General features: G+C 44.5%; 1 protein-coding gene across 1 annotated transcript in view; it reads left to right on the top strand.

Annotated features, from left to right (window-relative positions):
* The window catches only part of CYS1 (cystin 1), a 29,634-nt gene extending 5,789 nt beyond the window's left edge, over positions 1–23,845 (top strand). The window contains exons 2-3 of the mRNA XM_064295026.1: positions 19,462–19,514; positions 20,407–23,845. Coding sequence (XP_064151096.1) covers positions 19,462–19,514; positions 20,407–20,512 — 159 coding nt within the window. The 3' untranslated portion in view covers positions 20,513–23,845. The remainder of the gene's footprint in view (positions 1–19,461; positions 19,515–20,406) is intronic.
* Positions 23,846–25,973: the final 2,128 nt, after the last annotated feature.

Below are 25,973 nucleotides of genomic sequence, written 5' to 3'. Positions count from 1 at the left end.
CTCAGGTTTTTGTTTGAACACCTATTTTTAGTTCTTTGGGGTGTCTACCCTGGAGTAGAATTGGTGGATCATATGATAATTCTATGTTTAACTTATTAAGGAACTGTAAACTGTTTGTTCCAAAGTGGCTGCACCATCTTACATTCCCGCTAGCAATGTACAAGAGTTCCAGTTTCTCCACATCTTCACCAACTCTTGTTATTCCATTTTTTTCATCATTGCCAGCCTAGAGGGTTTGAGGTGGCATCTCATTGTGATTTTGATTGGCATTTCCTTAAAGACCAGTGATGTTGAACATCTTTTCATGTGTTAATGACCTTTGTATATCTTCTTTGGAGAAATGCTTATTCATGTCCTTTGCCCGTTTTTTAGTTGGGTTTTGTCTGTTTGTTGTTGAGTTGTAAAAGTTCTTTCCATATTCTGGATATTAAACCCTTATTAAATATATGATTTGCAAATATTTTCTCCCATTCTGTACATTGTTTTTGAAGTTTCTTGTTAATGTTCTCAGATGCACAAAAGTTTTACATTTTTATGAAATCCAGTTTATTTTTTCTGTTGTTGCTCATGCCTTTGGTGTCAAATCTAGGAATCCATTGCCAAATACGAGGTCATGAATATTTATCCTTATATTTTCTTCTAGTATTTTTATACTTTAGCTCTTGTATTTAGGTCATTGATCCATTTTGAGTTAGTTTTTATGTGTAGAGTGAGGTAGAGGATCCAACTTCGTTCTTTTGCGTGTGGATGTCCAGTTGTCCCAGTACCACTTGTTGGAAAGGCTAATCATTCCTCTTTTAATTGTCTTGGCACCCGGGTCAAAAATCAGTTGTCCATATATGTATTGGTTTATTCCTGGACTCTCAATTTTATTCTACTGATTATATGTCTATCCTCATGCTAGTACCACAGTGTTTTGATTACTGTGGCTTTGTAATATGTTTTGAAACCGGGAATCCCGAGGTCTTCCACTTTGTTCTTTTTCAAGATTGTTTTGGCTGTTTGGGGTCCCTTGTAATTCCACATGATCAGCTTTTCCATTTCTGCAAAAAAAAAAAAAAAAGGCTGTTGAGTGATCTGATCAAAGACAGCATAGAACTTGCTGGTGTGTTCTTTCTTCAATGATATACTATAGGGAAAAGAAGGCCTTTGGAGCTTTGATAAGGATCTTATTAGATCTATAGATCATTTTGGAGAGTGTTGCCATCTTAACAATATTAAGCCCTCCAATCCATGAACATGGATGGCTTTCCGTTTTTTTTAAGTCTTAACATTTCTTTCAGGATTTTTTTTTTTTTTTTTTTTTAGTTTTCCGTTCACATGTCTTACACTCCTTTAGCTAAATTTGTCCCTAAGAATTTTATTCTTTTTGATGTTACTGTAAATGGAATTGTTTTCTTTGTTTCCTTTTTGGATTATTCATTGAGGATGTGTAGAAACACAGCTCATTTCTGTGTGTGTTGACCTTTACTGTGCAACTTGCTGAATGTATTAGCTAATAGGTTTTTTTTTGTGTGTGTGTGTGGATTCATTAGGAATTATCTATATAGGATCATGTTACCCAAGATCTAGGGGCACTCGTTATAGAGGAATTTTTCTGTTGTTGGAAAGATAGCACATTCTCTGCCAAAAGGTCTAGGGCGTAATGTCTTCTCTTTAGGCTGAATGAATCTGTTGTTGTCGTTAGTTGCCACTGAGTGGATCCCAACTCATGAAGACCCCATGTGTGCACAGTAGAACTGCTCCATAGGGTTTCTAAGGCTGTGACCTTTTGGATGCAATTGTCAGGCCTTACTTCCGAGGTACTGCTAATGGATTTGAACCACCAAAGTTTGTGTTAGTAGTCCAGGGCTTAGCCATTTGTGCCACCCAGGGACTCTTAACGAGTCTGTAGTCCTCCATTTTTGCAAAGGTTCCATTTTGCCCTGGTAAAGGAGGATCAGGATAATTCTTGCTTGTCTGTTACCACCAGCCAGAACTGTACGGTAATCCCGGCGCACGGCTACTATGGAATCTGAAGGTGAAAACAAAGCAGTCAAAATGATTACATAGCTGGAAATGAGATCCATCAAAGAGATGTAAAGGTGACGGACAATATTTTCATCAAAAAAAGTCACCTGTCTGCATTCAGGTCTGTAGCAGAGAACATAAATTTAAGATGCAGTAAGTGGCATTTTGATTAATCTAGGGTGCAGAGAAGAGTAAAGCATAGTCCTGACCCCCCCAAAAGCTCACAGCTGTCATGGGGAGGGTTGTGTAAATGAGCATGTCTAATATAACACGTAAGCACTTGGGCAGACGTAAGTACACATTATTATATACACAAGGAGGGACTGAATAATTCCATCTGAGGCAGAAGTTTTCCTGGGGGATCTGACATCTGAGTTGGTTCTAAAATATCAGCCGATATTTCCAGAAGTTGAAAAAGAATAGAGCATTCCATAAAGAGGAAACACCATGTAGAAAACCCCAGAGGTCTGAAGGTGCTTTGTGAGTGTAGCATGTGGTTGTCCAGTGTGACTGGACAGCAGGGTGATGACGGAGAACAAAGGACAAGGAGATAGGTCTGGGTCATGTTCACACAATCTTCCAGGCTAAGGGGTTGAACTTTATCCTGTCGGCAGTGGGGAGCTAGTGGAATTTTTCTGTGTTTTATTATTTTTAAATGTTTTTAACTAGAGTAGGTAATATACATGCACATGACAAAAAAATTCAGAAGGTACAGTGAAAAGAAAGTTTTGCTTCTACCCTTGTTCTCTAGCCTCTTTTCCCAGTTCCCTTCTCTAGAGGTAGCCACCTGTGTTTTAGAAAGATAAACGGGGGCAGTAGGGAGGTCGCATTAGGGGAGATGGGACAGGAAGCAGGGAACCAAGTTTGGAGAATCCTGCAGTAATCCAGGTAAGAGATGATGAAGGCTTGAGATGAGGCAGAGAGATGGGGAGAAAGGTGAGGCAGACCACTGGTTATGACAGACGAGGGAAAGGGAGACGCTTAGAAAGACTCCAAGGCTTCTCGCCTGTGTGGTTGAGTCCATAATGATGCTGTCGGCTGAAACAGGCTCAGTCTTGTACAAGTTGAGCTTGGGTGCAAGGTGGACAGGTTCCATGGACCGCCAGAAATTCATGTCAGCTGTGAAAAGTGGTTAGAGCGGGAGCCATCGTTTTGTGAACATCAGGATGTGGGTGGTGGCTGACGCTCTGGAAGAGCATGAGATGGCTAAGGGGGCATGTCGATGGTGAGGAGAATACTGAATCTGGAAGCCTGGAGAACATCAGAAACTAAAAGGAGAGTCATCTCCTCAGGGATCTAGAGGCACAGTAAGATTTCTAACCATCAGTGTATAGTGCCTTGAGATGGGGCAGGACCATACACTCTCAGAGGTTTCCTTCTCTCCTGGTTCTAGATGGTGACTGTTATAAATGATTGAAAGCCCAGCTGTCTAGGATTAGAAGTAGAGTCTCTCAACAATTGCCCTGATTTTAGGCCTCAGCGACTGCTACCAAGTGCCGGGTATGGGACGGTGTGGAAATGAAATGGCTAGCACGTTGCTGGAGCATGGCTAGACATGTACTATCTGGAAGACATACTAAGAATTTTTTAGCTAGGAGCTTTGAGTTCCCATAGGGGCTGGGACAAGCCCTAAGTAGCCTCTAGTGAGGAGGGGCAGTGCAGAGGTTCTTATGCACCTAAATGCCAGCCCATCACCGTGAGCCCATTACCCAGCAAGGAAAGTAGCCCCCAGCCCAGAGCCGCCAATGCAGATTTCCACTGAACTTTGCCTCCCGACAGCCAGTGTCCAGGACTCCTGTAATTTCTCTGCAGTTTTAGACCGTAGGTGAGTAGAGCTGGAAGGGATCTTAGCAGTCAGCCAGTCCTACCTTCTTGTTTTACATCTGAGGCCTTGGGACCCAGCAAGATGATTTTCGAAGTTCAAACGCCAGGAGTAGGGTTCAGACCAGAGAGTCTGCCTCTCTCAGGGATTTGACGGTCCGCCTCATACAAGCAGCGAGGCGGGTGTGGAAGCACAGGTTTTGGAAATATGCGCGCTGCAGCTCATCCCGTGCCAGCTTGGCCAGGTCCCTTGAGCTCTGAGTCTAGATAAATGCTCAACGAATGTTTGTTAAATGGAAGTTTGATGGAAGAATTAAATGCGAATGCCTGTGAAAGTGCTTCATAAATTAATAAAACACTCTGTATGTAACTTACTGTTATCTTCCTCCAATCCCACTCCCTTTAGTTTCTCCAGGTTATCTCTTGCCTTTTTGTTCTGTGGCTTTGGAGCCATCTTCCTGAAAAAAAAAAAAAGGTCTTAAAAAATGAAGATGGGGGTCCCTGAGACTGGTAGTCTCGAGCGCTAGAAAGGCATTTCTCCAGAGCCTCTTTTAAAAAAAAAAAAAAAAAAAAAAAAACCCTTCGGTCTTTCGTTTTAGCAGTGCAGAGGAGCTCTCACCAATCTGCAGAATCCACGTGCACCTTTCAGCTTCTGCTGCCTTGACGTTAGTAAGTGGCGCTTCCAAATAGTACACCGAACGCTGTGTCGGGAGAAGAGTGCCCCCTGGTGGCGAGCTGGCTGAATCTATGCTGTCTCCCTTGCATCGTCGCCACAGACCTCGGAGCCCTATGCTTTAAATGAGTCCCTGAAAGCCCTAATTTTTTTTCCTTGACACGGATGGATTTCATTTTTTCTGTCGAAGATGTTTAGGAATGCATTAAACTTGCATTGAATACCACGCTCACCCCTTTCTGATCGTTTTAACATAAATGCCTTCTGACTCTCTTCTGCAGAATTCTCAGAGGAAATGATATCAACTCATTACCTGCTTATAAACACCTTACACCTTCTGAAGCATGTCCACATGCAACTTGTGATCGTGACAAGAGCCCTGGATTCTGATCCCTAACTTTCTGACAAGTCATTGTTCCTCTCAGGGGCTGTTTTCTCATTTATAAAAGCATCACGTTGGATCAGGTAATCATTAAGGCCCTTAGCTTTCTATAATTCAGCATTAGTTCATTTGATTCTCACAACAGTTCTGTGAGAGAGGTAAGCCGTTTCTGGAATGAGAGAACCGAGCATCCCACTAAAGTCATGTGCTAGTAAACAATGTAGCCCAGATTCAAATAAGATGTGATGCCACAGCCACATCTAGCCTTTACTTGCCTTATCACCGCAGGACCACCGCAGGACCTAGCATCATCCACAGAAATTCGTTCTTCTGTATGTCGAGTGATGGGGAGTGATTTTTTCTGTTATTGAAGCAACTTCTCATGTGTGAAGACTGGGCACATTCATTTACTTAGACGTTTTTGAGCAGCACCTACCTGCTGCAGTCTCAGGACTGTGCTTCTGCAGGGCTCCAGTGACACAGAAGCCTTGGCCCTGCCCTTAGGTGTTGGGGCGGTAGGTTGTATGTACAAGGACAGTGTCAAACAAGTGGTCCTTGGGAGCTGTGCTTGGGGACAGGGAGGAGAGGTGAGCCCGGGGGCTCTGCACAGAAAGAGCCTCACAGAGGAGGCAAGGCTTAAACAGGACCTCTACTGGGTATTCGATGAATTAAACGATTAATTCTGTGATAAAGGCCTTGTGGTTATGGGTTATTGGTTAAGATGCATACTGTTATGGGTGAAATGCCAGAATGTCAGGGATTTATTTCAAAATATTTGAGGGGAGGAAAGGGGGAATTGCAGGGGATAGATAAAGCAAGATTGCCAAAACACCGAAAATCTTTGAAGCTGGGGGATAAGGTATCAGGAGATTCATTGTACTAGTCTCTCTACTGTATGTGTTAAAATTTCCATAATAAAATGCAAAAAAGACCAAACCAACCAACCAGCCAGAACTTTGAAGAAGGCTAATTCTTAGACAAAGAATAATAAAAAAGAAAATCAGCTGCCGTTAAGGGGATTACACCTCACGGCGACCCCGTGTGTAGAGTAGAACTGTGCCGCGTGGGGTTTTCACTGGCTCTGATCTTTCAGAAGTAGGTCACCAGGGCTTTCTTCCAAGGTACCTCTAGGTGGATTTGAACCACTAACCCTTCAGTTAATAGCCAAATGCTTAACTGTGTATGCCTCCCAGGGACTTCTAGACAAAGAGTAAAGGAGCAGTATATCCATACAGCAGGATATTACTCAGCAGTAAAGGGGAATGAACTATTGATACATGGCACAACATGGATGGATCTCAGAATTTCTAATTATGCTGAGTGAAAGAAGCCATACAAAAAAGTGTCCATGTGATTCTATTTGTCTAAAATTTGACCAAGTACCCACTAATCTATTGTGACAGAAAGCAGATCAGTGGTTGCCTAGAGATGAGGGGGTGGGAGGCAGGGAAAGAAAGGAGGTGGGAAGGATTGCAGAGGGGCACAAAGAAACCTTGGGGGGGGGATAAATTTGTTTATTACCTTGACTGCAGTGATGACTTCCCAGGTGTATACAGATGCCAAAACTTACCAAATTGTATACTTTAATACTTTAAACATCAATGTAATTGATACGTGCATACACACATACTCATTAAACTGTTACAAATAAAGAGTTAAGGGGAAAACTAAATATTTTTTTGGAAAAAGGCAGGGTAGAATACATTCTGGTAAATATGAAATAGATTTTAAGAATTTACCTTTGGCACTTTAATTTTCACAAAAACCCTAGTTGTAAGAGTCAAAGGAGACTTCAGAGATCATCTTAAGATCTTCAGCTCCTCCTTACACGTTTTCGGATTCTTGTTCAGCTGTGACGTGGTTTTCCTGAAGCCTCGCTAGGATCTCAGGTGATAACACACATCCACCGCCCCCCCCCCCGCCCCGCCCTAGAGCTCAGCCTTGTTCCCACGGTTCCCCGTGGCATGTGTGTTCCCAGCCCAGGCACAGCCTGCCTCTCTGGGGCCCAGATGTCTGTCTGACCAGCAGGTGGCAGGCAGCCAGCTGGCTGGTGGCAAGAACTTATGTTTGAACGAGACCTGGAACAGCCACCAGAGGCTGCTATATGTTTGCTTTTCATCCAAGCTCCCCTTTACTGCTTTCAGCAAGGTGTATTTTCTGGGCTGCTATGAGTCAGAACCGACGCTCCAGCAATGGGTTTTGTTTTCTGGGACAGGAGAAGGATATGGAAGTCTGTGTCCCTAAAGGTTATAGCCCTGGAAACCCTGTGGAGGCACTTCTACTCTGTCCTGTAGGGTTGCTGTGAGTCAGAGGTAAAAATTGAACAGATACAACAAGGCTGAGCCATCAGGGAAGATGCAAAAGAAAGAGTATGACCTTCCTTTTGTACCCAGTCTTAGTCTTTACAGCTCATGTCCGTACTTGATGGGATTCCGTTGTTACAGCCACCCTAGGAGACTGGCCTTAATGCTCCCAGTAGAGACTGCTGTGCAGACGAGTAGGGAGACTTGCAGAGGCAGCCTGGGCTGGGACTCAAACTTGTAGATGTTTGACTCCAAGTCAGAATGCCCTCTCTCACTCAGTTGTCCTGCCTGAGCAGAGAAACTGTGTTTGTGACAAACCTTATGGAATCTGATGAAATCAAAAGCCAGGTGACAGCCAAAGCTGGTTCCAGCAGAAGCTGGCGAGAGGGAAATAGGGTCCATAGAACATGACTTCATGTTCCTGTCCTAAAAATGGCTGAGGGATGAGTGGGTGAAAGTGTTACTTTTCTCCTCTGTGGCCCCTGAGACTATAACGAGGTCTGGCAGCTGTCAGCACTAGGCAGGCAGAGTTGGCATCAGTATGAGGAAGAACTTTGAGATCGTCTGAGCTGCCCTGAGGTGGAATGGGTTGCTTCTTGAGATCACGGGTTCCCAGTCATTGGAGGGGAGTGTTGTGGTTGTGTGTGTGTGTGTGTGTGTGTGTGAGAGAGAGAGAGAGAGACTTCCCCTCCTCTCTCTATCCGTCACTGCTGCCCCCATCCCACCCCCTGTCCCTCCTCTTCCCATCGTGGATTCCTTTAGGAGTCATCTTTTCATCTTTAGTGTCCCACAGGATTAGGCATGATGAATGTTCATATAAATGTTTAGTGAATATTGACTTCCCAAATGGGGAAGATCACCAGCCCCTAGCAGCCACACTTGGCTCTGTGGTATACCCCTGAAACAGTGCTGTGCACATTTGCGATACTGTCAGTCCCCTCTTAGAGATAGCTCCGGGTAGGCAAGAGCAGACTTCTCCAGCCCACGTGTTGACATGCCTAGAGCCCTTCCACTTGTAAGCTTACTCCTATTTCCTGTCACTCACGTTTCCCAGAAAACATGTCTAAACAGTTTCTCCGGGAAGGTGTGTTGTACTAGAACCTCTCCTCGTGCCTTGAAGACCAAGAAGTTCCCTGTGAGGGCCACACCATGCCTCAGGTGGTCTTCTAGCAAGGCTGTGTCAGAAGCTAACTCTGGACTAGGCATTGACTCAAAAATTTATACTGATGTTATTGGCTGCCTACATGACAGTCATTATACTTAGGATGTTCTCTCTCACCTCCCAACAACCCTGAAGATAAGTAAACTGAGGCTCAGAGAACCTCATAATTCACCCAAAGGCACATCATTATTAAATGGAAAAACTGGGATTTGAACTTTCTTCTGTATTATGATCGTTTTATTCTACTATGCCAACTAAACCAAAAGCCTATTGCCACCGAGTCGATTCAGACCCATAGTGACCCTATAGGACACAGTGGAACTGCCCCATAGGGTTTCCAAGGAGCGGCTGCTGGATTCGAACTGCCAGCCTATTTGGTTAGCGGCCGTAGTTCTTAACCACTGTACCACTAGGGCTCCACTATGCCAGCTACTCTTTAGATTTTAGACTCAAGATTATAACAGCAACTTGACATTCAAGTTAATTCAGGAAATATTTATTTAGTGCTTGGAGCCCTGGTGGCGCCGGTGGTTAAGTGTATTGTGTGTCCAATCTTGGAGATCTATAACCTTGGGAGAATTGGTAATCTTTTTGGAATGGATTTTTGGAGGATTAACTAATGTTAATAGGTAAGCAATTATAGAACAGCAGAATATATATAATTGGTTTGATGATAATAATAGGAATAATAATAACTTTTTTAATAATAACAGCTAGTATTTATTATTTGTTAGTCCTGGTGGTGCAGTGGTTAAGAGCTACGGCTGCTAACCAAAAGGTCGGCAGTTCTAATCCACCATCCACTCCTTGGAAGCCCTGTGGGGCAGTTCTGCTGTGTCCTGTAGGGTTGCTGTGAGTCGGAATCAACTCGATGGCAACAGGTTTGCTTTTGGTTTGGTTTGTTAAATGCCAGGCACTCTGGTAATCATTTAAAAATAATTTAACACAATAACTTACTTTGCAGATGAGGAATCCAGTGCTTGGAAAGGTTAAGAAAATCGCCTAGGGATACACAGCTGGTAGGAGGAAGGGCTGAGTCCTGGTCTCTCTCTTTTTTTTTCAAAATCCGTGCTCTTAACTGCCATACTACATCACCCTCTCGTGTTGCACAAATGGTTTATAGTCCAAAGTACTCCGTGACCTTATATACTCTGCAAATTGTTTAACGTACTTAAGACTTAAATTTCTCAAGTGAGATTGCCAGCAGGCGCCTAGAGAGGAGAGGGAACACATCTCCACGGTAGCTGGGCACGCTGGAGGTGCTGAATAAATATCTGGTGAATGATTAAACAATGTGATTGAGTCTCAGAAGTGGAGGATGGAAAAGGACTTTAAAAGCAAATCCGGGGAGAATGTAAGCAGCTTTCCACAGAGACGAAAGCCCAGTACAGTATTTGTGGGCAGTACAGGATTATGTGCTGAGCATGCACAGTAGGAACCCTTCAAAAACATTTTTTTAAAGCTCCCAGTGTCTACAGAATAAGTAAGGTCCCTTCGACAGGCATTCAAAGGCCCCACAGCACAGGTACAAGCACCCTTCCAGAAAAAGTCATCTCTCACAGCTTAGTGTCTGCTCTGAACCAGGCCCCTGCATGGTGCTGGGGAATCAGGTAAATAAAGGAGCTTGCAGTCTAGCTGGAGAGGCAGGTGCATGCCCCAGTATTTACAAAACAGCTGCAAGGGAAATCACAGAAGTAAGGATAGGGTAAAGGGAAGCACATGGAAGGCCACCTAACCCAGGCTGGGAAGAGGGAGATCAGGGAAATTTCCCCAGAGGTGATGCCTAAGTAGGAGAAATGAAATGAACGAAGCTGTTATGACTATCCCTTATAACCCTATGTGGCGTATTCTTGTTTGTTGAACAGCTATGGCAACCCCAGAAGTAAGAGTGCAGGACTGTAGAGTGGGTGTTTTGTCTTGATTGTGAATTCTAATTGGAGGAACAAATAATTGTGTGTTCCAGTTTCTGGAGCCTCCCGATTACCTACAGGCACAATCCTTACTATCATTCATGGGGCCTTCATTTTTACATTGACTCACTCATAGAATCAATGAGGGAAGTTTCAGGGATAAAATAAACAAAGAAGGACCTTCCCCTAGAGCCGGCGATCTCAATTCCAATTGCTAGCCTCCAGAACTGTGAGAAGATACATTTCTGTTCCTTGAAGCCAATCCCTTTGTAGTATTTTGTTATGGGAGCCCTAGCAAACTAAGACATTTGGTATTTTGAAATTTCACCTGCTATTTAGATATGAGACTTTTTTCACTTATACAGGTTCTTTCTTTTCAGCTTCTGGAACTTCTATTTGATGAGTGGTAGACCTTCTAAGTCAATTTTCCATTTTTTTAATTTTCTCTTATACCTTCCTCTTTTTTTTTTTCCTATGTTCTAAAATAAACCTTTAGCTTTGTTTTTTAGATGCTACACAGATCACTAGTTTGGTCTTCAGCTTCTCCTTCAGTTTTTTGACCTTCAATTTTCTGTTTTAATAATCATATTTTTAATTCTCAGTAACTCCTGTTCTCTGATTTTTCTTTCCTTCCTTCCTTTTTTTTTTTTTTAAAAACAAATTGGCCTATTCCTGGTATTGTAGTATCCGCTCAAATATCTACAGTAAAACCTGCAAAAGATGGAAACCTGTCAGAGAAGGAAAACTCAAATGTTTCCTGCTAAAAACGAGCGATAGAAAAGTGGTAAGACTGCACTTTGTCAAAGGCAAAAACCTGTAAGACCCAGAAAAACGAGGCAGTCCTGTCAAGTTCCAGCTCTCACACATTTCACTGTATATGGATATTAATGGAATATTATACCATTTCTCTTCTGTTCACTGCATTATCTCTCTTATCCAAGGCCAATTGTGTTCTTATTCATCTTGTTTTTTTATACTGTTTTTTTCCCCTTCAAATGTCTGTTGGTCTTTTTATGACCATTTATATTTAGGAACCAAGGACTGGTTGATTAGAACATGTAGCTGGAGTTGGTTTCTTTGCAGTTGTATAGGTCTGTTTACTCAAAAGTCCTTTCCCCTGAACTGGAACACTTTGTAAGTGGGGTAGATCTGCAGACAAGCAAGCTTTTCTCTGGATTGTAAGGGCAGACAGCAGGCAGGTTTGCGGCTTGGCCTCCTTCGCCTACAACATCCCAATGCTAACTTAAAGAGGGTTTCTTGGTGTATTTTACTCCTGTGTGGAGCTGTCTTTATTTCTTCCTGTAGGTTCTTCATGGAAGTCTAGAGTCACATCAGACTGTCTGTCTTCCCAACCTACATTGTCATTGTTCTCATTTTTTAGAAATCCCATTATGTGAATGTTGAAGTTTGTATATCTGTTTTAATATTCTCTCTTTTACTTTTCAGTTAGTCCTTTTTTTTCCAAGAGTTCCTCAGTTTGATCTTCTCACTAGTTAATTTTCTCTTCAGCTGTGTCTGTTATATTCAGGCCATCTGTTGAGATTTTAATTTCTTCTATCATGTTTCATTTCTAAGATCTCTCTGTTTTTTTTTTATAGCCGTTTATTCTTGTTATTAACATTCTTTAAGTTTTGCAGTCTGCTCTAATAACTCTCTGTTCTCGGGTTTAAGTCTTGTGGTGAGTTTGGTGCCTCTCTTTCATGGTATTGATTTCTGCAAGCGTTCGGGAAGCCTTTGGTGCGTATCTGTTTATGGCAGCCTGCCCTAGTCATTGCAGAAGAGGGGCAGGATATGCTACTGGAGAAGTGCCAGTAGTCAGTCATCTGGGAAGGGGTTTCCTGTGCTTCCTGGGTGTTAGCACCCATGGGTCTGTCCTTCCGCTTCTGCCCCAGGTCCTGCACTTACTGTTCCAGCCTGGGGGAAAGGCCTCTGGCATGCTATTTGGTACAAGCTGGGGTAGGTGTTAGAAGTCTGTCCTCTCTGACGTTGCCCCAAGGTCTTTTTCTGCTCCTGGTGTCTGTCACCTCTGGGCTTGGAGCACTCCAGAGTTGCCCTACCCCCCTTTTTAAGCAGTCTTCTCTTTGTTTTGGGCTGTGGTTTCTTCCATAAATCTGATCCAGTCTGTCCTTTATACTTCATCGACTCCTCATAATTTCTGGTTCACCAGTGGTACACCTTCTCTTCCAATACTTTTAAGAATTTGTCTTTTTTTACTTATGATCTTTTCTGTCACTTCTAAGGATTTGGGTAGAAAGTGTGTTAAGCTTATCGTTGTAATCAAGTCTGCAGTTCTCCTTGAAGTGATCTGTAGTTTTAATGTTGTTAGGTGACGTCAAGTTGATTTTTGACTCATGGCAACTCCGTGTGACAGAGTCGAACAGCCCTATAGAGTTCTTTAGGCACTAATCTTTACAGGAGCAGATCCCCAGGTCTTTCTCCCACAGAATGGCTTGGACAGTTCAAACCACTAGCCTTTCAGTTAGCAACCATTGCGTCCCCAGGGCTCCTTGTAGTTTCAACCCCCCAAAAATTGCCAAGGACTTTTCACCCAAATATGACAAACTGATTCTAATACATATATATGGGAGTGCCAAGAACCAAGAATAGCTAAGATACTGTTGAAGGGGAAAAAAAAAGTTGGAGGACTTGTCTTACCAGATACCAGAGTTTGTTCTGAAGCCATAGGAATTAAGACAGGGTGGTATTGTCACCAAAACAAAGTAAACACAAGCCAGTTGCCATCAAGTCATTTCCAACTTATGGCAACCACGTGTGTTGCAGAGTAGTACTGTGCTTCATGGGTTTTTGAAGGCTGTGACCTTTGGGAAGCAGATTACCAGGTCTGTTTCCGAGGCACCTCTAGGTGGATTAAAACCACTAGCCTTTCAGTTAATAGCCCAGTAGTCCAGCATTTGTACCACCCTGGGACTTTGGTATTGGCACTAAAACCCATTGTCGTTGAGTTGATTCCGACTCACAGTGACCCTATAGGACAGAGTAGTACTGCCCCATACAGTTTCCAAAGAGCACTTGGTGGATTCGAACTGCCAACCTTTTGGTTAGCATCTGAACTCTTAACTACTACGCCACAACGGTTTTCAGTATTGGCACCCAAACCAAAACCAAACCCAGTGCCGTCGAGTCGATTCCGACTCATAGCGACCCTATAGTATTGGCACAGGGATAGGCAAATAGACTATTGGAACATAGAGGGAGTCCTGAAACAGACCTGTGCATATGTGGGCCCAAGATTTATGACAGAGGAAGCACTGCAAAGCAGTAGAGAAAGGATAGATTTTTTTCCAGTAAGTGGGGACTGGGACAGTTGGGTATCCATGTGGAAAAAAAAAAAAAAAATTTGCACCCTTACTCCACCATACGCAAAAATCAACTCCAGTTTAAAAGGCAAAATTGGAAATATTTTAGAAGATAATATAGAAAAGTGTCTTCTGAGTTTAGGGTAGGGAAGGAATTCTAAAAGATAAATGAAATACCACCATCAAAGAAAAGACTAGTAACTTTAACTACATTTGAAAGAAAAAAATAAAAGGCTTCTGCTTATCATAAAGTGAGTGAAAAGTCAAACTATAGAATGGGAGATGTTTGTAGCATACAAAATTCAACAAAGGACTCGTATCCAGGGTACATAAAGAACTCCATGAATTAATAAGAAAATCATACTCAACCCAAGAGACAAAATATGTGAATAAACACTTCACAAAGACTGAAGTCTTAATGACCAACAAATTTGTGAAAATGTACCCAACATCATTAGTAATCAAGGGAATACGAATCCAGGGCTTTATGCTGCCCTGTGTGGGAGCCAGCTCCTCTTCTCCAAAGCTATAAGCCTGCTTGGTTAAGATGCTGCAGCCTCTCCTTCATGTGCCCAACAGCCCGACATTGAAATCCTCAGCATTGGTGCAATTTCAACAACACTTTGAGGTTTGTTTGATTTTATATTTATTTTTGAAATAAATGAGCTCTGTTTGTAGAATTTCTCAGTAGCCCTGGTGGTACAGTGGTTAAGTGCTCAGCTGCTAACTAAAAGGTCAGAGGTTCCAACCCACCAGTTTCTCTGTGGGAGACAGATGTGGCAGTCTGCTTCCATAAAGATTACAGCCTTGGAAACCCTATGGGGCAGTTGTGCTCTGTCCTATAGGGTCATTTTGAGTTGGGATTGATGGCAAAGGATTTTTTTTAGGGGGGCCATTAAAAATACATTGCAAAGCCAATGTTGGGAATTTTGCTTTAATGAAGTGTCAGCATTTAGTTATGATGCACCTCAGTCAGTACCGACAGCAGATGACGTGTGGCTGCTGAGGGTTATCTTTTCTTAACTGCTCTTTCTAATCGGGGATGGAAATGCCTCCCCAGCTCACCTCACATAGCAGCCATCAGAGTGTGGTGACAAGAAGGAAAAACTACTATGATATGTGCATTACAGTACTTCCAAGTCTGAGGGTTTCTGAGTTAAAACTTCTCAGGCTAAAACCATTCTCAGTTCTAAATACTGTAGTGTGGGGGGAAGTGTGCAGGATTATTGGGTAAAAAATTACACATTTTTATCAATAGCTGTGTGACCTCAAGACAATCATGTAACTTCTCTGAATCTCGATTTTCTCATCTGTATAGCATTGGCTAGTAATGCCTGCCCTTCCTAGCAGGAATGCCAAGTGCACCATGCGTATTAACTCAGTAACAGTCATTGCCCCAGCAGTTACTACGTACCAGGCACTGGGCACAAAGTTAACTCACAGGAGGGCCTCTGTTCTTGTGGGGCTGATAGCCAGGGATGGGGAGACAGTCAAGAAAACCCATCATTACAGTGTTAGTCGTGAGGGCAATAACCCAGGAAGTACCAAAGGAAGTGGGAGCAGAGGGGGCGGGACCAGCTCTGCCCAGGGAAGCCAGAGCACCTTCCCAGAGGAGGGAACTGAAGCTGCGCTTTAAGTGGAGACTCCTTCTATCGGTACAAAGAGGTGGAAGGGCATTTCCCAGAGAGAGACAGTGTACAAGTAGAGGAGGGTAGTGACGATGATGATGATGAAGGCCTTGTACCCAGTAATTAGGTTTCCTGTGACCTAAGTCTCAGGTCCCCTTACTCTATCAGTAGTGGTGGCGGCTCATGGTATATCATCCCTACCCTCTTTTACCCATTTTCCTAGTGTGTAAAACGTGTAGTATAGCCTTGGTACATGGGAAGCCTTATTAAATAATAGCTTTCTCCCCCTAAGGTGAGGCTTGACGCAGCAGTGTCCCTGAGCACACTCTTCAGAACCAAACAGCATCTGTACTCACAGCTAGACTTAATGGTGTTTCAGTGAAGCATTCCTACCAGGACAACCATTTTGCTATTAACCTACGTACCAGGTGTGTTTGACTGACTAGCGTCAAGTCTATATATAGATCTGTGGTTCTTAACCCTGGCTACACGTTAGAATCACTCGAGAGGCTTAGGAAAAAAAGAAAAAACAGGTATATGGAACTCATCTGAGACCAGTTAAATCAGATTGTCTGGAGATGGGACCCAGGCATCCATATTTATAAATGTGCTGTAGGGTTGTACTTTTCAAAATAGAAGGCGTCCAAGGGATGGCTAGACTGACAGAGCTAGGGGAGATTCACAGACCATATTATCCTGTGTGTCTCAAACCAGGGAAACCCTGGTGGTGTAGTGGTTAAGAGCTACAGCTGCTAACCAAAAGGTCAGCAGTTTGAATGCACCAGACGCTCCTTGGAAACTCTATGGGGCAGTTCTACCCTTTCCTATAGGGTCGATATGAGCCAGAATCGACTTGGCGCAATGGGTTTGGTGTTTGGTTTTCTCAAATCAGGGAACTCTTACTTTAAGGGGACATGGCAGTGTGCCGGGTATCAAAGCCACGGGGTAAGCCAGGCCCATCTTCCTGGAGCACCAATTTTAATAAGAGACCATCTGGCTTCCCAGGCCAGTGACTGAATTTCTGGTGGTAATCTGTCTGGATGACAGTATGCTACATACACAAAACACACACACAGAATCCAGGGCTCCTCTCGGGGGAGGTGCCTGCCTTCTCGGGAAATGCCTTCAAAGAGCTCTAAAGTGAAGGCTGGGTAGCAAAATTTTATCTGACACTAGCTCAGGCTTGAACTTCAAAACTACCTTCAATTGTGTTTCCATATACATAGCAATGTGTACAGATAGAAACCTATTTTTGTGAATATATATTCTTGGAAAAATGTTATTTTCAAATGAAATGAATATGTTATAGGGTAGAATGCAAATTTGGTGTAAAATTTTTTGATGAAGGATACTGTTTAAAAAAAAAAAGTTCAAGCTCGCAGCTGACAGAGGCCTTTTGCCCTGGGGGTCCTGGTGCTGGTGCACACTCCTCTCCCGTGGCGTTAAAGGTATTTGGTTGACATTTCTGAGAGGTCCTGATTGTCCAACCAGCTCACTTGACAGGTGGAAAATACAGCACTCAGGAAAGACATGGCTTGCAGTTAAACAGTGTGGAAAGGGCCTCAGATTTAGAATTGGAAGACTGGAATTCAAGTCCACAACAGGGCCATGTATTAGCTGTTGGACTTCGGCAGTTCTCTTCTCCTCTGTGAATTTTAGTTTCTCTGTAAGTAAAGTAGGGCTGTAGTGAACCCCGCTCTGCCTATTTTATAGATTGTGTTAAGGATATGGGGTCCTGTTGCCTCCGTGGTTAAGTGTTTGACTGCTAACCAAAAGGTTGGCAGTTTGAATCCACCAGTTGCTCCTTGGAAACCCTTCAGGGTAATTCTACTCTGTCCTATAGGGTCGGTTTGAGTTGGAATTGACTCAACAGCAACAGGGTTAGGTTTTTATTATTATTAAGCATATAAATAGTGCATCAGAAAACCTTTAGTGAACTGCGAAGGGCTATGCATAGGTAAGGTTGGGTTATAAATGTCGTTCAAAATTACACAGCCAGGACATGGCCTCCTGACATGCAGATTAGTGCCACTGTCATGCCTCAACAGCCCCCACCCCCTTTTTTTTCCATGTTCTTTTTTTTTTTTCATTGTATTTGAGATGAAGGTTTACAGAGCAAACTAGTTTCTCATTAGTCAATACACACATTGTTCTGTGACATTGGTTAGCAACTCCACATCACGTCAACACTCTCCGGTCTCAACCTTGCCCCACCCCATTTTTTTTAATTGAAAAATATAGTAGTCTTTATTTTCTGGAATGCCTTTTTAAAAATCAACTTTTTATTTTAGAGGAGTTTTAGATTTACAGAAGAGTTTCCAAGATGGACAGAGTTTTCCCTCTGTCCTCTAACCCACTGTTCCCTGTGGTTAACTTCTTGAATTACTGTGGCACTTTTGTTTCAACTAAGAAACCAACGCGGGTACATAACTGTTAACTAGACTCCACACATCTTTCATAGTTCACTCATTGTTCCCCAGGGCCCTTTTTTTTCTGTTCCAGAATCCCATCCAGGATACTAGTTCACATGTGGTCATCCGTCTCCTTAGTCTCCTCTAGTCTCTAACAGTTTCTAAGACTTTCCTTGTCTTTGATGACCTTGACAGTATTGACGAATACTGGTCAAATGTTTTGTAGAATGTCCCTAAATTTAGGTTAATCTGATGTTTTTCTCATAAATTAGACTGAGGTTATGGGTTTGGGGAGGAAGAGATGAAGCACCATTTTCAGCACATCATGTCAAGGGTATGCGCTGTCAACATGACTTATCACTGTTGATGTTAGCCTTGATCACCTGGCTGAGGTAGTGTTTGTCAGGTTTTCTTCCTCCTTATATTGTACTCTTTGGAGGCAAGCCACTAAGCACAGCCTGACTGAAGGGGTCAGCCTCATAAATATTTATCTTATACATTGGGTTATAATCCAATACTATGTTATTTATTTTGTTGCTCAGATTATTCCAGCTTTGGCCATTGGGAACTCTTTCAGGGTGGCTCCTGTATCTCTTTGAAGTGCCCTCATCCTTTTGTTTTTGAGCACTTCCTTCCTTTCTGGCACTAGAAGATGCACCAGGCTCATCTTGTATCTTAACTCCACAGCCATGGAATAGGCCATTTCTCCAAGAAGCTCTCGTTCCTCTTATTGTAGAAAAGTATTAGAAACCAAAATCTGGACCCTGGTTATGCTTGTTGCTGCTGGGCTGTCACTACTTCTAGACCCTCCCAGTGGACAGAGTTAGGGAATATGTACGTATACTAATCCAGACATATGCTTATTTCTATTTCTGGTTCTACTCATCTGTATCTATATTAAACTAAACATGGTTCATACTAACGTTTCCAACTGTAACCTAGTATCATATGGTTCATTCTAGCCTTCCCCCTTACTTACCTATTACAGACTTTTTCCCCAACAGTGAAAACTCTGACTCCCACCATCTTCCATCCATGTACTTACTTGTTCAACACCAGTACGCCCATTTCAGAACTGTTAATCCATACCCCGTGTGAAACAACTTTGCCCTCTAAAGTAGAGTGCTTATGTACAGTTCCTTTTGTCTTTAGCCTTAGTTACCAGTCAAAACACCATTTTCCAAATTTAGGAAATAAAGTGTGCATGTGGGCGTGTGTGCATGTGTGTATGCGCACACACACAGTTTAATCACACCACCATGTGAAAGTCTTTCCTGATCCTCTCCAGGCAGAGTCATCCTCAACTCCTTTCAGCACCTACTGAGCACCTGCTGTGTACCAAGGACACAGTGTCAAGCCACACACAGCTCTTGCCCTAATGGGAGCTTAAAGTTGCCTTATTTGAACACTTACTATCTGAACTCTAAAACGTCACTGCTTTGTATTATATATTTTCCCCATATTATAGGTGGGGGAACTGAGACTCATAAAGTGTAAGTAATGGGCCCAGGATTCCCCAGGGAAAAGCCTAGATTGTGCACATAATTTCTACAGGTGAGAGACAGGGTGGTATCATGTCAAGGAGCAGTCCAGGAGGCAGGGAATCTTGTCCTGGCTCTGCTACTTGCTCTCTCTCTGAGCTTGGGAAAACCACTCCCCTCAGTTTTCTCACCTATAGAATGAGCAGATGGAACTAGACAGTCTGAAAGAAGCTTTCCAGCTCTGAGGTTCATTCAGTCCTGGGTTGAACATAGTGGCTGTCATCTTTCAGTCAGCATGGAGCCGGAATGTTAGGCTACACTGTTGTCAACCTTCTGATGCCTCTTCTGCTTATCCTTCTCAAGGTGACCCCAAAACAGAGCACCGAAGACTACACAGAGAGCAGCAGTGTCTCAGAGTAAGTTCTTTCTGTTGACTCCAGCTATGTCCCGAAAGCCTTCACAACTCTCATTTTTCTCCAAGTCCCAGCTCATTTTCCAGACATAGCTCCCTCTTTAAATGCAAAGCTCTGTCCCTCAAGAAAAGGTCCCCAGCCATGGAAAATTGCAGAAGGTCTGGCAAAGGAGGATAGGTAGGCAGGGTCCAGGTGCAGTATTAGTATTATCTGGAGCTCAGGCTGCAGGGAGTAAGAGCTCAGCTCTAGGTCACATCTCAGGTGTTTGAAGGAGTGGCCAGGAGCCCGAGGAGAATGCCCAACCCTGCCCTACCACAGCAGCTCTAGGTGAGACTCCCCCAAGAGATACAGACCCAGGGATTAATCGGGCAAATGAAGATCCTAATACTAGTTCACATTTATTAAGGGCTTATACAACGTGCCAGGTTCTGTGTCACATGCTCTCCATGTATTATCTACTTCTCAGAATGAACCTGTGAATAAAGCATTGTCATTATCTCCATTTTACAGAAAGAGAAAAAAGTGATGCCCACAAAGTCAATGCCTTGTCTAAGTTCGCTGAGCTAGTCAGTGACAGAGCTGGGATTCAGACTCCTGTCTCTCCACCTCCAGAGCCCACACTGGTAAACACTGCGTGGCCTGGCTTCCGACTCAGGTGTAAGGTCTTGGCAGATAATGTAGTGGAAAATGAAACCAGAGAAATAGGCAGGGGCCTGACTATGTTTTCCACGTAAGGCTGAGAGACTTAGGTGTTCCCAGGGCATGGTAAACTGGCAGAGGTTTTAAGGTGGATCAGAGACCTATAAAGGGGCCATTGTGGGTGTCCAGTAGAGATGATGAGTATGAAGGAGACATCTTGCCTCCTAACCTCCCTGTCCTTGCTTCTCACCCACAGAACCCCAAACAGCAGTCACAAGAGGCCTGAGAGGCAGTCGGCCATCTTGTATGACTACTCAGAAGAGGAGCTGATGGCGAGCATTGAACGGGAGTACTGTCGTTGAGGCCTGGGAGGATAGCAGCCTTGAAGTCACCCAACAAGCCAGCATGCAGCCACAATTCCTGGGCTCCTCTGCAGACCCAACTCCACTGGACCAAGCCTTGTAGGAAGCTTGGCTGTGGGGTGGACACTGCACTTCCCTGCTCAGGGCTTTCGCTGGAGCTGAATCACCTCCAAAGCATCGTTACTCCCTGAGTTTTCAAGACTGATCTATCAAGTTCATATACAGTCTGTCCCTGGCTGGTGGCTGGCCGTATCGCTTGCTGGAGGAGGGTGGTCAGCCATGCGGATTTAGTCCAGGAGGCAGGCACAGGTGCGTGAGCAGATAAAGGGAGTGACAGTAGCTCAGATAACCTGCCACTCCTCTCAGGGAAGAGAGCCTGTCTGTAAGATCCTCCTGGGGTCTGAATGCCTCCCCCCTTTCATCCCCACTCCTCCCTCTGGGGAAGGCTCATTAGAGGAATGAGGCTCCAGGGCGAGGGTCCCAGAGGTTTGGAGCCTGTGAGTTAACACCAGGGAGCGCCTCCTGGGATTGGATGCCTTGGGGCCTCTAGCACGTCTTACAGCTTCAGCTTCAGGAAAAGTGCACCGGGTATTCCCTGAGCCCAGGGGAGTGCATCCTTGGAGTACAGAGGAGCCAAGTTCAGCTCAGAGCTTCTCAATTTCCACATGCAAGTGAATCACTTGGGGATGTAGTTGACATGCAGATTCAGTTCTGTAGGTCTGGGATGGGGCCTGAGATTCTAACAAGTTCCCAGCAGATGCCCAAGCTGCTTGACCTGTCACCACACTCTGAGTAGCAAGGATTTAGAGTCTACATTTTTTACTTTTATCTGACTTTTCCTTCCCCAGTGGCTGGAGGTTACTTAGAGCCACAGCCCCACCTGCCTCCCCTGGTCCCTGGACAGCCCAGAAGAGAGGCCTGTCCCTCCTGCAGTGGGGTGTGGTGGAAAGAGAGCCCTGGACTGGGAACCAGGAGACCTGTGTTCTATCCTAGTTCTTTCATTAACTTGAATGGCCCCTTTCTGGGCCTTCATCTCCCTTTGACAATCTGGAATTACACAATTCCAGGCTTGATTTCCACTGTTGTTTCCTGTACCCCTGGGGGCACAGACAGTCTTTCCTGCTGAGACCTAGTGCCTGGGCCCCACCTTGGGAGGGTCTTCACGACCACCTGCTACCTGCTTCTCCGTGGCACTGGCAGCCTGACTGATGCCTCATGGGACCTTTTTATTCTCTTCCCACTGGAGTGGAAGGTAGAAAGTCAGGGAAGAGGCCAGAAGAGCCTTACAACTTTGCTAGTTGACAAATGAGAAAACTGACTTGCCAAGTATACCCTGTGGATAAGTGACAGGGCCGGGAAGAGAATCTCAGCCTGCCAACTGGAAGGCCAGACCTCTGATGTGGGTGGGGTGGGACTCTGAACCTCGGGTCCAGGTTTGATTTGCTCTTAGAAAGCTAACCTTGGAGAGCAGAACCACTGTCTTGGAAGGCAAGGAGGCAGGCCCCTCCTGAACAGCTGGCGTGGGCTGTAGTCCAAAGGGGAGTCAGGGAAAGAGCAGCAGCGTCTGGTGAAGCCGGAATATGCCAACGCTTGTCTCACATGTACCCACCAAAGCAGTGGCCTCTCCCTGGCGTCCATGCTTTCACAAGAAGAGCTGCCAGCCCAAATATCCCCAAAACAGCCCAGAGCAAGAGCATCTCGGAAACCTGCAAATGGCCACTTGGCAGTGTACCCAGACCCACAGGCATGTTGCCATCATCGGCAAATGAGCGTTTCCCTGAATTTTATTAATCGACAGGAGTGCCTTTGATCCAGAGGGCCAGCCGCTGGGCGCTTTTAGCTGTGGAGTTGGAGTGGAGCAGTAAGACTTTCATCAAACCCTCCTGATGGGTTGGCTCCGAACCTCCGCAGAGCTAAGAGCTGTTTCTCGTCTAAACAAAACCCTTTTTTTTGATATAAAGATCAAACCCACTACTGTTTTAATTATTCACATACTTCTTTAAAGAGAAGTTAAAAAATTTTCCCTACCACCAGATGAATCAGGCTTTGAATTTAATGATGTAAAACGTTTACAATTTTACATCAGTTTTCTGTTAAAATGGAACACATTCAGTCGGTTTCCAAGAGCAAGGTGGAACCTACGCACTTTCTGGTGAAAAACCGTAATGAAATAAACATGCTAAGAAAAAAATAATCCTGAAACAGTTACAGTCTGTGTCAACATCAAGGCAAACGCACTTAATCAAAGCTAAGAAATCACAGCAGTTCTCAGGTCTTTTTAATTCCCTGAATTCAGGAAAAGTCTTCAGCAGGGAGGCTAACGATTAATAAAGGACTGGCCGTCGGCTCTGTTCTCTTCTAACCTGTGAGATGGAGGGTGGGCTGTGGAATGCTTCGGGGAGTGGCTGGTTCTGGAAGCAGCAGGGCTGGGGGCATCGGCTGCATGCCCATGGCCCCGTGGAGAGTTCTTGCGTTAAACATGTGCCAGGTACCTACTAAGAAGCCCTGGTGGTGCAGTGGTTAAAGCGATTGACTGTTAACTGAAAGTTCAGCGGTTCGAAACCACCAGCCACTCCATGGGAGAAAAATGTGGCAGTCTGTTTCCATAGAGATTTACACTCTTGGGAACCCTACAGAGTTGCTGTGCGTCAGAATCAACTTGACAGCAGTGGGTTTGATCTGGGGAGTACTACTGTGCACCAAGTACTGCTTCAGGCATTTTCTTGGTTGCCCGGTCAATCTAAGCATTCTGTTCTGGAGCTCAGGGACAGGTTAGGAAGGGGGCTGTATATAGAGGTAGAAAGAGATACATCTCAGTGGAAATTGACACATTTTTAAAGTCTGGAAAAAGTATAAAATCCATGGCCATTGAGTTGCTTCTGTAGTAGGAGTGCCCCTTTGAGAATGACACACAACACTGGGAATTTAGAAAAGCATGTTCCATTCCCAGCTCTAAGCAATGTCACGTCTGTTTTCTTGGGAAAGGAGCAGTCACTTCACCGGACCTCCTTCTGTCGTCACATCCATCCCCAAGTCTCCCCTCTCTCGCCCCACTGCAAGGGCTCCTGGCCTCAGTCAGGCAAAGACTGCTTCCTTTACTTGCCCTTGGCCCAGGATCAGGGCTCCTGCCTGGGAGATGTGCTTTGGTCAGACAGTCTGCTTTGATGTTTGTCTCAGGTAGAGCCATGTATCACTGGACCACCCATCAGTGCCGTCACTAGGGGGGCGTGGGGAGTGTGGACGCGTTGGGTGACACTGTCAGAGGGGGTGACACCAAAATGTCTATGAAAATATCCCCATATTTATACAATAAAAACATTTTTTGTAAGCCCAGCTTATAGGTATCAACATACCTACAAGGCTGAAAGTCTATGCTGATTTACTTTTTGAACCTTCTGATGTGCTCAGGTCAGAGCTGTCATTATTACCGAATCACAATGACACTTTGAATCACATGGTTTCATCTGTACTCTACGAGCAGGTGGTGGTTTTTGCTGCTGCTGGTATTTTTATAGTGGCTGATTTTATCAAATTTTCTGGTGTTTTAACTACAATATTATGGTAATTAGTATTTGTGAAACAATATCAGTAACTGTTGAGAACGAAGTAGTAATTAAAGGAAAGAAGGAGTGATACACGGGAATTGCAGTTTATGAGTAAGAGTACAAAGAACAAGGATTCCGTTTGGCCTGGTGCAGGAGGAGGTCCGTGGGGCTGGGGGGATTGACACCATGAGTTGCCACACTGGGCGACACCAGCCCCAGTGACACCACTGCCGCCTGTCCTGGGCTACACCGCCGTGAGCCCCAGTGGATGCCTCTGAGAGTTTCTAGTCAATGCTGCTTTCATTCACACACATTTGCTGAGCACCTGCTGCTGTGAACTTGAGCCTCTGCTAGATGCCAGGGATTCGTGGATAAGTAAGATCTGACTTCTCCTGGGAGGACCACACTGTTTATAGTGGGGGAGACATACTTGTAAACATGTATTTACGCTAAAGAATGGTTGTCGTTGTTAGCTGCTGTTGAGTTGGCCCTGATTGACGGCAACCCGTGTGTTACAGGGTAGACCTGAGCTCCATACGCTTTTCTTGGCTGCAGCCTTCATGAAAGCTGAACATCAGACCTTTCTCCCAAGGAGCCACTGGATGGGTTTGAAGTGCCAACCTTTTTGTTAGCAGCCTGTCTCAAACCACTTTCGCCACCCAGGCTCCTAACCCAACCCAGTGCCGTCAGAGTAGTACTGCCCCATAGAGTCTTTATGATTCTCTAGGAACCTGGGTGGTCCGAGTCACCCAGGCTCCTAGAGAATCGTGAAGACTATAGAAGAAGTGGAGGAAAACATCCCACTGAAGATCTAACTTACGCATGTCGGGATGTGGGGTGTTAAATTGAACCTGGGGCTCTGGCATGGAAGGTAAGAATTTGCCACTGAACCACTGCCCTCTAGCAATAATTAGGCAGGAGAAAAGTTGTAGATGCCAGAAGATAAATCACGATAAGTAAAACAAGAGAAGAAAAATCATGTTTTAGGTACTGAAGGTTAGTTGCCCCCTCCAGAAAGGAGGATACATAATCAGACCTTTTGTGTGGTAAAAATCTGGACCCCCTGGGGGTTAATCAGACCTTAAGAGGTGGGCAGAGGCCTCTCTTTTTCTGATGTGATGAAACCCTTTAGTTTCAAGAGTTGGAAAGGGTGTGGATCCCTGGGAAAGAAAGGTTGCACTTGCTTTGAGTCTACAAGAGGTGGATCACAGCTGATCAGCTCTCCCAAGGACCTGGTACCTTGGGGTATGGCTACATGAGACTGAGACCTGAGCCCTAAAAGCTGCAACTCTGGGAACTCAAGGGTTTTGAGGGAACAGGACTGTCCCTCCATGATCCGAGCCACCAACAAGCCTATAGGCCTGTGGCCAGTTAGCAACAGTGATACCATGTGACAACAAACACAGCAGTCCTGTCTGCTGGGACTTCACAGCTTTATCTCTGGGGAGTTGGAAAGACCTCAACTTGGACTAACTAAGCCCCAGAGGTTGAGGACAGTTCACGGGGAAGGCAGGAAGCTGCAGAAAAAATGACATGAACATATTAGCACCTTAAGTTAGTGACGCACAGGTTACAGAAACATCTTTTTTGTTTTTTAAAATTTTTATTGTGCTTTAAGTGAAAGTTTACAAATCAAGTCAGTCTCTCACACAAAAATTTATATATACCTTGCTATATACTCCTAATTGCTCTCCTCCTAGTGAGACAGCCTGCTCCTTCCCCCCACTCTCTCTTTTCGTGTCCATTCTGCCAGCTTTTTAACCCCCTCTGCCCTCTCATCTCTCCTCCAGATAGGAGATGCCAACATAGTCTCGAGTGCCTACTTGATCCAAGAAGCTCATTCTTCACCAGCATCTTTTTCTATCCCATTGTCCAGGCTAATCCGTGTCTGAAGAGTTGGCTTTGGGAATGGTTCT

This window comes from Loxodonta africana, chromosome 12 (assembly GCF_030014295.1).
Source record: "Loxodonta africana isolate mLoxAfr1 chromosome 12, mLoxAfr1.hap2, whole genome shotgun sequence".
In the NCBI taxonomy this organism is placed as follows: Eukaryota; Metazoa; Chordata; class Mammalia; order Proboscidea; family Elephantidae; genus Loxodonta; species Loxodonta africana.
The sequence above is the reverse complement of the archived record's forward strand: the minus strand, read 5'-3'. Positions and strand labels throughout refer to the sequence as shown.